Source organism: Salarias fasciatus, assembly GCF_902148845.1.
Source record: "Salarias fasciatus chromosome 7 unlocalized genomic scaffold, fSalaFa1.1 super_scaffold_4, whole genome shotgun sequence".
NCBI classification, from domain to species: Eukaryota; Metazoa; Chordata; class Actinopteri; order Blenniiformes; family Blenniidae; genus Salarias; species Salarias fasciatus.
The window spans coordinates 18,714,529-18,726,723 of record NW_021941229.1 but is presented as its reverse complement, the minus strand read 5'-3'; the positions used below and the strand labels follow the sequence as shown (position 1 = coordinate 18,726,723).

Below are 12,195 nucleotides of genomic sequence, written 5' to 3'. Positions count from 1 at the left end.
TTCAGCTTTTGGCAGCTTTGATCCTTTTTACTCGCCACCTCATGGCAGCAAAATGAATGAAAGGATAATGTTTTCTTAAGTTCACTGCTGAAAATAGTGGGCAACTTTCACAGCTCTGCTAAAGGTCACGGAGCGCACAGGAGCAGTCCATCATAGTAATCTTTCCTTAACCTCACCTAAGTTTTTTTAAATAGAGGCAATAGATCATGAGAACTCATATTGGCTATCTCACAACGGCTCTAACAACCAATTTTGTGAGATAGGTAGCAGAGTTTTAATTTCTCCTCAAACTGAAAAACAGTTTTTTTTTAAAAAAAAAAAGGACACCTGTCGCCTTCAAGGTTAGTTATTGTAATGAATATTGTAAATTCTGCGCAGTGTCTTGTGTCGTCAGCAAACACACGGGTGGGGCATGAGAATGGTGAAAACCTTGGAGGAACAGCACAGCTCGTGTCTCGTCGCTCCATGGAAAGGCACCGCGGATATCTATTATTGATATGATATAAAAGTGTTCCAATAAAACCTGCCAGCAAAAGATAAATATATTTATGTACCATAGGAGAAAGTTAATGTTAGTTGTGAAGGTCACTGAGTGCAGAACATCTTTAAAGAGATGCTTAAAAATAAAGTGTGCTGGAAGAAGTCAAACCAAAAAAAAAAAGAAGCAACATTTATAAAAATATATAACTCACTGTAGGGGAACAAAAAGCAATCCGTGCACACTAAAAGCAGAAATAAAGAAATCAATAAGTTTCTCAGACTAAGAGGGACTGTATGGGACATTCGGCCGAACTTAATCACTTTGTCTTCTAAAAAAGAAAAAGCTTTTATTTTGTTTATTTTTTTCTGCCCTTGAGGGCAGATTTGCAAACTTGGAAGTTTTAAGAACGGCATATATGGATTGTAACATTTACTGAGTGTAACCTTAATGATAGGGGGCATTCCATATCCGGTAATAAAAGGACAAACATGATCTTTTGGAAAATGTTGGATTAGCTGCAGGTTCCTGCTCCAGCAAAATGTCATCCACTGGTTACATTTAGAGAACTGTGCTGGTAAAGCAGATTTCATAAAGACGGATTCCTCACAGGAGAAAAACAAAACTACATGTAATCAAATGTTACCAAAGACTCCGGAATTTAACAATGAATTCTAAAATGATTTTGAATATTCGTTAGATATGCAGTTTAAGCACATCCTTATGCTAACCACTAATTTTTATGTGGTTTTGTGTAAACAGAAACAGTTATGTCCTTATGAAGATAAGACCTTTTGTTTCAGAATGCTAATTTACTCTGAAACTTTACATTAAAGATGTGAAACATGCAGCCCCCAAAATCATTATTTTCTGAGGGTCCAAAGATAGATGACCTTATTTGATATGTCTCATCTGATTGCTGAGGATGGCGCTGTTTTAGTAAAACTAGTAGCCATAACAAAAGCGAGACCGCGGACCCCAGAGCAGATGGTCGTCAGGCCTGTGGGAGAGAGATCCGTGACGCAGCAGTGAGAGCTCGTTAACTCATTGCTTGTGAAGCAACATTAGCAGCGCAGCCTCGCTGTACGTGTTGATCTGCACTGTGACAGACAGGATTTCACATCAATCTGCAGACTTGGACTGCCAACTTAAAAAAAAAAAAAAAAAAAAAACCTCAAGTCAACTATTGCTTTGTTAGTCGCAACAACATTGAAAGAGACAATGTTGGTGTCAAATTTAAGATATATCACTGGATTTTGCAAAAAAAATTGCCATGTCAAACATTGGTTTACAAAGAGAAAACCTGGAGTTGTTGTTATGTGCTGTATTTTGAGGCGTGTGGCCCCTGAACTAAAGTAACTTTGACACTCCTGCTATACGATGCACTTCTAGCTCAGCGCTCTTTTCCAAAAGCGGAGCAGCAACAATAGACCGTCACTGGCTGTGAGCACAGCTGCAGTTGTTCTGCCTGCCTGTAGTGCTTGAAGCCGAGGCTCTTGAAAAGATTATTGCCCAGTCAACGGCTGCATATGCTGGGGAATATTTCAAAGGAGGCGCCAGTGATACAAGGACGGCGTTTAATTGCTCCTATTAAAATTATTGAAGAAAGTCTCATTGTACGCAAAATAAGAGTTTCACCTGCAGTTCTTTCTCAAATGTGACAGATGTGTCGCAGAAGCGCCGCAGGAAGGCGGGAATCCAGCGGCTTTAGTGCAACGCCTTGGCTCTCGAAGCGGTGTCAGCTCACTGGACGCATTAAACAGCTGCATGTAGTTGGCGCTATAATAATTATGAGCCGACGCGCCTCAGCCAAGCTCATAAAGGAAAGCGCACAACCATGGCCACAGACACAGCCATGTAATGGTTCAGCCATTGTGATAATCGCATGTGCAAACTGTCACAGTCGGCCCTGGCGGCACTCATGGGCTAACTAGCTGCATCTAGTTGTTTAGCTACAATTAATGCCGTTCAGCATCTGACTGAGGCCGTGATGTGCAACTAGTCTGCAGCATGAGGGAGACTTTCTAACTTTGACACTCATAATGTGAAAGTGATTGCAAGGGTAGAAAACACTAATCGTGTTTCGAGGGATGGCAAAATTGATTTTGGAAAAAAAACAGGTACAGTGACTCTTTGAAGTTTCAATAATTTTGACAGGACAATATCTACTGTAGTCAAAGGAATTGGAAAATAAATCCGATACATGCTGTCAAGACTTTTTTAATGTTCAAAACTATGATGGACACTACTTCCTCAAGAGAGAATCTAATTTCCCCTGGGAAATTTAATTCGACCAAGTCAGTTGTCATAAGAAGTCATCTCAGTAGCTGTGTTTACGTGGTCACCGTTCTGTCAAGCGCAATGCATTGTCATAGATCAAAAGTTTAGACTGTTCTGTTTACATGAGTACTGAATGAAGTGATCACATTGATGTGCAGGTTTATACCAATCAATAATATCATAAGATCAATCCCATGATGCCTTATGCTGTCACTTCACGTGCACATGAGTCACAGCCAGCTTTACCTGGAAGACCACCGGAATTAAAAATATATTTTTAAGCTAAACTAATAAAGCTTGTTACTTTTCTTTTCAAACTTTAATACAAAGGAGCAATGTCAAATATAGACTATCAGTGTTATACTGGAAAAAGGGAACTGATACAGCAGAAACACATTTTGTGATGTAGCACAGCAACTTTATGAAACCAGGTCAGTCGGGAAACACAGGTTGGATGAAATGTTGGTAAATGTAAAGGCACAAGGGCTGAAGTGTGGCGACATCGTGGGAGCTGTAATCTCCAGATAAGGTGTAGTGAGTGACTTGAGATAAGAGTCACTCAGAGGACTATGTGGACTCTTTGGAAGCTGTATCGCGGAAGGGATCCCTGATGGCTTTGAAGCTCGTATAAAGGGACTCAGTTGCCATCGAACTAGCATAGGGGAGTGACTTGATAATGGAGATGTTTCTTCTGGTGAGGGGATTTAGATAATTCCGAGTGTTGAGTACTGGAGATGCTAGCTTTCTTTCCTGGAAAAAGGGCGAAGGAGACACCTGACATCTCTGAAAGCTGGGTGGAGGAATATAGCAAGTTCAAAACAGGGGAGGAGAAGGAATCTGCCGTCTTTGAAGAAAAAAGGGAAAGGGAAGCTCTGACATGCCTGGGAGGAGGGTGAAGGAAATTCTGACATTTCACGGCTGTGGCTGAAAAAGAGCTCTCAACTCTGTGGTTAATGCTGTTAAACTGTCTTTGGGAGGGCTGGAGGAGGGTTCTCGCACGGCGCACAGCCGCACCTGTTCTCTCAAGGGTTGAGAGGGCCAGAGCTTTGTGTCATCTCCAGGAATATTTATGCCGCGCTATTCACCGTAACACACGCCGGGTTGCACAGGTGGCCTTAAGCAATGAGCTCATTAGCTTTCAGAGCTCATTTCTATGTATCACCTAAATCATGACGATGTAATTACAAAATACTCGTATTGTTATTTTTGTTACTCGTCTCATTCACGACTGTCTTCATCCAACTTATTATCGCTATAAATAAATTTTACATTGAAATGGGCTAGTTCAATATCTCTGTGTTTAAAATGAACTGTGAATATGATGATGGGTTTCCTGCAGTTTACCAATATCCTCCGTAAAGTCTGCTAAATTGGATATTCATGTGAATAGATTGCCCTTTCAGTTTGCTTGCGTTTCACATGTGATTTACTTAGAATAACTGAAAGTAACTTTGGAGCATTTAAATCACATTAATGACATTTTGCATGCTTAAGACTGCCAGCATGAGAACAATCTACATCGCCTCTGTGGTGGTTTGCTTGCAGTGACTATGAAGTTGTTGGCGTAGTGCTGCGTCTTCAACAGCACAAGAATGTAGAGTTAGAGCAAGTTATCAAATGTATTGGGGTGCAAATAGATCGAGAATGAAAGGCACCACTTTTAATATGCAGCAAAAATAATATCAATAAACAATGCAAGAGTTCTCAAAGGTAGGTCATGACATTGCATATTAATCTATAAGCATATACTCCCCCCGTATCGATTCAAGTCAAATGCTCTAAATTGATTCGGTCCTTAGTTTGGAGTTTATTGGCAGTTGATTGTATTTTGTTTTTTGTTTTGTTTTTTTTCCTCCTTGCAAATGTGAACTTTAGTGACTTTGTACTTGTTGCTCGAAAGTCAAGATAGTGTTGGAAATACTGGGTCTCTGAGGAGGAGACAACCCAAAATTATCAGAGGCTGTAAGAGGGACACAAGGACAATCACCAGCAGTGTTTGGAACAAATTTGTTGGAGCAGTAATCTGGAGTGTGTGTCTGGGAGCACGGAGTAAGAGGTCCTCGTGGTGCTGAGTGTTTCATTTCTCCACAAATACAACAGAGGCATCTAAAAAAATAAATAAAAAAAAGCCAACTAAAGTCACCAAACAACACATCAATAGCAGAGTAAATAAAGATGTGAACTACAAAAGGGCATTAGGAGGCTATATTGGCAATGCAATTGAAAAACATTTGGTTGGCTTTCCCATCATCTCAAAAACAATCCCAGTGAATACAACTGAGAAACTTAAAAAAAAAAAAAAAAAATGAAACTAAACAAAAACATGGTGCCGAAATGAGGAGCAACATATGAATTTAATGGAATATGAAATGGTGGTGCAGCGCATTTCAATGAGGCTGCAGTTCAATGCACTTCACTTCAATGCGCATCTTTTAAGTCTCAGGACGGGAGAGACGTGATCGCTGCGGAGATGTGATTATTTTAACAATGGCATGCAGCAATTTAACACTTTATACTGCGCTTGATGAAGAACTCAGAAACTGAAAACAAATTTGATACCATGAAATGAAAACACCAACCAAACTGGTTGAAAAGTACAAACTGAGTAAAATCAAACACTATTCACTGTGATAACTAAAAACATATATGAGTTCTATATAGATGTGTAAGGTTGTCAGTTTAGATCATTTAATCTACGTTGCCACTTAAAAAACCATCAAAACCATTTCCGTTACCAATACATTTCTTTTTTTTAACAGGGAATTCCTGCTCTGTCTGTTTTTCATCACACAAGAAATTTTAATGTACTTTTAAATTCTGAGAAATAAGGTTTAAACAGATTTTCTTTCAAACCATTAAATTTAATCTAATTCTTGTGATTGAAAATTCCGTTGTGGAGTTAAATGGAGATAAAAATTCATCGAATCGTTTTTGAGGAATACTTTTGTGTTTTGTGCAATGCATTTTTTTAAAAAAACATTCATGATTGTGAGAGACTATCTTGTAGTTACTGAATGGCTGTGACAGCTATCCCATCCACTATGCCTAGTTTTGATGAGCAAACTGCACAAATACTGGAAAAAAAAAGACTTGTGAGTGAAATGCAGATTTTTGGTCATTTCATTTTTGTAATACTTCATACATGTAATAAGTTATTATCCTGTTGCCAAAAATTGTTACTATAATGATTCAAGATCATATTACCGTACACTATTTGCATGTAATGGTTTTGAAAAAAGGCTAAAATTATATTATTGGCAGGTGCAGTGCTACTGACATTAGTACATTATTGGTTGCACTGCTCTCTAACTCTAATCGTTGCACCTTTGCTTATTGTCTCTCTCCACGCTCCTCTGCTTTCTCAGATGAGTTCAAGTCCTTCCTGAAGAGGTTGCCTTCCACTCATTTCCTGCCCATCAGCAGTGTGCATCTCCTCTGGGGCAGCGACTGGGACCTGCAGGCCCGCTACCGGCTCCTCCAGAGCTCCCTGGAGATCCAGCGACTCAAGATCCAGCGCACCGCCCGCAAGCTCTTTGGCCTCAGCATCCGTTGTCACCATAATCCTAACCACCAGATGCCTAGGGAGAGGTGGGTGGAGACGTGACTTCCGCGTTGTGTTGGAAATTAGCCGTGTGTTTAGTCAGCATCGTGGATGAAGGATTTTTCCGTGGGTATTTTTGGATGTCAACTTCTCCAAGATCTGGAAGGAAAAGATGTGAAAATGTCTCCCACGGTGGAGTGCCAGCTTTCAGAGAAAGTTCTTGCTTTGAGTTGATGTATCAGATTTACTTTTATTATTGTTTTTTGAAGTATGCAAAGTAAGGTTGTCATTTTTTTATTGTTTTATTGTTTCATTTTCTTAGTTTTTTTTTTTGTTTTTTTTTGTTTTTTTTAGTGATGGCTCTGTTGTTTCTGTCGATCAAGTAAACTTAGTGCTGAGCTTTGCACATGCCCAAAACACTCCATCTCACTCTTGTATTTCACTTTGCAGTCTGAAAGGAAAATGTAGCTGTGGGAGTTTTCTTGATAGGTCATTGCACACATCTGTCACCACCTACTGCAGTCGGAGCTTAAGAGCCTTGCTGATGTGTCACCGTGTCAGCACTGCATGAAATGCCAGGAATTTCCTCCATCCACTCCAGCAAATATCAGAAAACACTATGCAAAATATGCAAAGTTCCCCGCTGCCACATGAAACGCCCCTAAAACTGCTCTGTGCGGGGATGTCACCATAAAAATGGAAACAAAATCCGTAAAATATTCATTTAAGTGGTCTGAAAATGAACCGCTGTCAACTGTCAGCGAGAGAAAAAGGAGCACACCCACATTTGTATGTGAGACTTGGCAAAGGTTTGTTCTGAAGTGTTATCAAAGAGCTGCAGTGTGTGCCTCCTCTTCCATAGAGTGTGCATCAAGAGGCCCTGATGGCACCGGAAATAAGAGCAGCATGTTTATTTGTTTGCTTGCGTGAGACGGCTTACCATCAGATGGAAAAACTTATTTGTTTTCAGCACATCTGCCTGCATGTATATGCGCTCTCTTACATGTGTGAGTGGAACTACAATGGCGGAGCTTACACGGGGTTTCCAAACTAATTTCCTGAGTTGCTGCACAGAGCATCAGTTTCCCACCGTGTCCAGTAAAGTCCTGTGATGAATTTAAATGGCAGTGTAGCGTAAGAACCTGCTTGATTGCGAGGCCAGGGTGACTTTGTGAAGTTTGCATGTTACTCCGGGTACTCTTGCTTTCTTCCATGGTCTAGTGTTGTGCAGTTTAGGTTAATTTGTTCTGTGTGTGTGTGTGTGTGTGTGTGCTTGAGTGATTGCCTGTCTCTCGGTGTTGGCTTTGTGATGGACTTGTGACCAGTCCAGGGTCTAACTCGCCTTTCTCTCACAATCAGTTAGGATTGGCTTCAGCCCTCAATGACCCTAAGTTGGATAAAGTGGGTCCTGAAGATAGATGAATGGGTGTATGGATGTCATCAGTCAGTAATGCAAGACTTCCTTTAAGATCAACCTTCCTCTGCCCTGATGGAGGAAAACTGCATCCTCCATCCTCACACTGTCAACTGGGACTCCAACCCGTACCTCCGCTCTGAGCAGCCTATAACAGCTGATCATGGGATGAGGGAATTGAGGCCCATCCAGCATCAGCCCAAGTGTTTTTGAGGTGTGTGCCAACCACTTAAGGGAGGCCTTGCAGCATGTCCTCGGCCTGCCAGTGGGACTGCAGAGGGTACTGATGAAGATGTGAAAAAACATCTTGCCTGGCCCCAGTGGCGAAGCATCGGCACACCGGGGCTCTAAATGACAGCAAGACAGATCCCTTGCGAGAGACCATTTGGATCCCCTTCAGTACATATATCAGCCCCACAGTGGGGAAAATGATGCAGTCATGCACCTGCTACTTTGCATTATTCCACTTCGAGGGGTGCTGGGAGAATTACGTTCAGTGGTTTATCCAGTGTTTTTAAGACCGTCCTGACTGCCTGTCTAGGAGACTTCCCCGCCGAACTGTGATTGCGCAAGTCCCGATGGTGACTTGGACCAGAAGTTATCACAGAACACTGCAGCTCTTGAAGCTACGCACCCGTCAGATCAACAAGTGGGAACGTAGTGGTCCCATGAGGGTGAGGGGGGGTTATCCTGCCGTGCATGTTTATCAAGGGATCGGAAGATGAATGCAATGCAGGAGAGTGGTTGTGTGGCTTATTGTAACAAAGATAGGAGAGCTGATGGGAGTTCTGTTTGATAGATGAAATCAGATGCCCACATTTATTAACACTAACAACGAACTGTCATATCAGTATCTAAAGTGCAAATATTATTACCTAACACCGAAGGGATATTAAAACATGTTACTTTTAGTTGATGCCACAGCTGCAGATGTCTGCGCACTGTTACAGACAATGCAAAATAAAAACAAAGCAGGAATAAGCCCAAAGAAAAGTGGAAGCCACTGTAATGATTTGTATCCATGGCAACACATTAAAACAAGAAAAGTGAATCCTGTTTTTTTTTTCGATGCTACTTATTAAACCATGCTTATGATGGGACATTAGAGCAGCAATAATTTTGCGGGTGAGCAAATGTACGTACAGTGTATTCAGAGCTAAGTTAAAAATAGGGGGTAATATCATAATCATTATGGAATAACCATTTAGTCTATATTACATTCTCGCAAATCTTGGAAGTTGGTTATGAATTTTAACTTGCCCTAAACAGATTTAGAGTTTTAAATCACTGTGTCCCTTTTACTATAAGCGTTTATAACAGCTAATGAAAGGCATAATGAACTGCTGCCTGACAAGAATTGCAACAACATATCACAGTCCTTGTTCGCAGTTTGTTCTGGGTTTAATTCACCAACAGGCAACTCATTCAAACGTTCCTAATTTTAGATGGTGAACACTCAGTGTGAAAACCTAAACGACTCTGCTATCACATTTCCTGGAACAAACACAGCAGCTTGCTTCCACTGAAATGAATGTCGCTGTTTATCTTGAAATAATAAATGATTAACAGTGACAGGTATGAAGTAGCATCACTTGGAGCTAAATAATTAGCATCCAGTCGATGAATTGTGTTTAATTATTCATGTTCCGAGTCAAGCAAACTGAAAGAGCACTGTAGCCTTCATTTGATAAATAAGCTATGATTTCAGCTTGACTTGTCACATCTTATTCATAACAAAAATGTCCTTTTAAATTTTTTTCTTGAGCATAATCTCACAGAAACATTAAACTTTAATGTCACATATGATCTCAAGGCTTGTACTCTCTCACGTATTGCATTTGCCGCTGTTTTTTTGTCTGTGCCTTAATTTATTTGTGGAGGTTTGTTTTTTTTTTTTTTTTGGTTCCTCTGATTCTCGTCTACTGCTCTGATGTTTTCTTTTCTGAGTGAACATAGGAGGGAGATATGATGTATGATCTGACTACCAGAGCAGTTTGATGCCTTTCCTTGCAAGTTGAAAAAAACACATGCAAACAGACAACAGAAGCAAATTAGAAAAACATCTGAGCCAATTTACAACAGAGGAAGAAATACCCCACAGATATAGAAAACCTCAACACAGTGCTGGAAAAGAAACATATACTGACAATTTTACTCAAAGGGCACTTTTTAAATTAACATTTCATTCAGGAAACTGCTTTGAAAATAGGAAATCAAACTTCTGAGCCAAAATATTAAAATTAGATTAGTCCTATTCAATTTCTCCATCACTGTTTTCATACAAAATGAATAATCTGTTCCACACTGAATGCAATCAGTTTTTTTTTTGTCAACTTTCTGAACCATAACATACATTTTGATAGATTCTTTTTTAAATCAAGCATACTAAATCAAGGCAATGAGTTTATCCAGAATAATACACTGCAATCAGTAAGAGTTGAGGTTATTCAAGTGCACTTACTCAGAAACTATCAATGATTAACTTCTTCTTTTTCCCCAAAAGACAAGAAAGCTAAATTTTGGTTATGTTAAGATCCAACTTTATGACTCAGGTTGTACATAAGATGCTGCACATTTAGTACAACACCCCAGTGAGTGCTTACTTCTCTTACACTCTCTTCAGTGCATTGCAATCAAATGTGCCATGCGATATTCTGCTGTTGCACAAACTTAATCATGCAAGTGTCTCCGTAATATGAAAAAAAAAAAAAAATCCATACTCATATAGTCAAGTGAGCTTTCTCGATGCCTATAAAAATAAAGATCCATCTACCCGCACTCTCCAGATTCAGATGAGTGACTTGGAAATAAAGTGGTATTTAATGTGTAAAAAGTCACGGTGGTTTTGCGTAATGAGATTGCACATTCTTTTCCAGTGGTGTTTCTAAATTTGTTCTTCTTAATGGAATTACTTAATGACAGTCGGCTCACTCTGCCATTGATTCAAGCCACTTTACAGTTAACAAGGCGAGTGTTGGGCCATGCTAAATGTGTTAAGCTTTTTTGGGGGAAAAGTCACTGCTTGCAGCTATTTGGGCAACTGCTCATTCCCATGAGCAGTTCTCAAGAAGAGAGTTCTTCCCTTTTAGCTGTACATTGTCATCATATTCCTTTACTTTTCTACTCCTTGCCAAGAAGTTACTTGCAATATTAGTTTCTGCCTGGGAGAAAATACAAATTATTCTTCTATGCTGACGATAATTCGGTATATGTTTGATTTTTTAAAAGCTTTTTTGAGTAGAATAAACATTTATGGCCTGAATCATTCTAAAAGAGCATAAACTTTATGCTCTAGTATGCATATATTTGGTTGTCCTGTATAGTCGTTGATGCTGTTGCAAGAAATTTACAATTTAATGTAATTAGATTTTTTTCCCTTTGACATGCGTGACTGAAAGTTCTACAATTTATTCACTTCCATCCACTGTTTCAAAAGATACAGTCACAGAAAGTGGAAGATGAATGTGTGGGATATATGCAAAGAAATTGTGGGTTTGCTTTAAATGTGTTTTTCTGCACTTGACTTTAACAAGAAGCCTGAGTTTCAGATTGACTCAATACTTGGTGTGTAATGATTTCTCTGAAGAATGTATTCTAGTTTACAGTTTTATATAACCTGAGGTGCACCTTAACTTTGTGACATTGTCAATTTGATGTCAAACTTGGAGATAAGGTTGTCCTTCTGAGGTGATCTATTCTGGACACCGTTTGTTGTAGCTCGGGGGGGTTTCTGTCCTGCTCAGAATGCAATGTCATCCATCTTAGTTAATGTGTAAGTTCATTTACAAGTCAAACTAACCTTGACCGGCTTTCCTCTGTGAAAAATCCAGAATCAGAATTCACCTCCTATAGTCAGAAAAGAAGTTTCAGTACTGTCAAGACGACAAGGAGAGACGCCTGGGGGGAAAAGACAAGATGAGAATAACAAGTAATGCTGTCCACCTGAGGGAAATTACTGAACTCCTCCCCCAGTAAATGATTCTATTCCCTGACTAGACTTTGTGCTCATAACTTATATGTGGATCTGCATGAAGCAAACGAATCATTTTTGCATTTAAATGTTGGTTGTCTATTATAAATATTGTATTAGGTTTGTTTTTTTTCCCTCTCCTGAATAGCCTTTTTATTACCAACAAACATTAAAATGAAAAGCTGAAAACTAAAACAACAGAAGGTTAAGTAAGGCCTCACAGAAAGCAAATAGGTTCCAGATTTTTATAGCTTCTTTCTAATATAATAACTAAAGGTTCCCGAACTCTAGGGGGCAAACAAAAGGCATGGGGTACTGTGTAACAGAATTCTTCCAAATATTCACATAAACCAATGTTGTTGAACCATTTATAAAGCATAGAGGAGAGAACGAGTTCCATTTTCTCAGTAGAGCTTTTTTCTGGAACAACGACAACCAAACACCAGGGCTTTTGGGAAGAGTCAACATAAAAAGCTATATCCTTGCAAATGTCATTACTGTTCGAATGAGAG

The 12,195-nt window shown here is 39.6% G+C and overlaps 1 protein-coding gene across 1 annotated transcript in view; it reads left to right on the top strand.

Annotated features, from left to right (window-relative positions):
- brinp1 (bone morphogenetic protein/retinoic acid inducible neural-specific 1) overlaps nucleotides 1-12,195 on the top strand; it is a 124,270-nt gene that overhangs the window by 109,094 nt on the left and 2,981 nt on the right. The window contains exon 7 of the mRNA XM_030085199.1: nucleotides 6,124-6,346. Coding sequence (XP_029941059.1) covers nucleotides 6,124-6,346 — 223 coding nt within the window. The remainder of the gene's footprint in view (nucleotides 1-6,123; nucleotides 6,347-12,195) is intronic.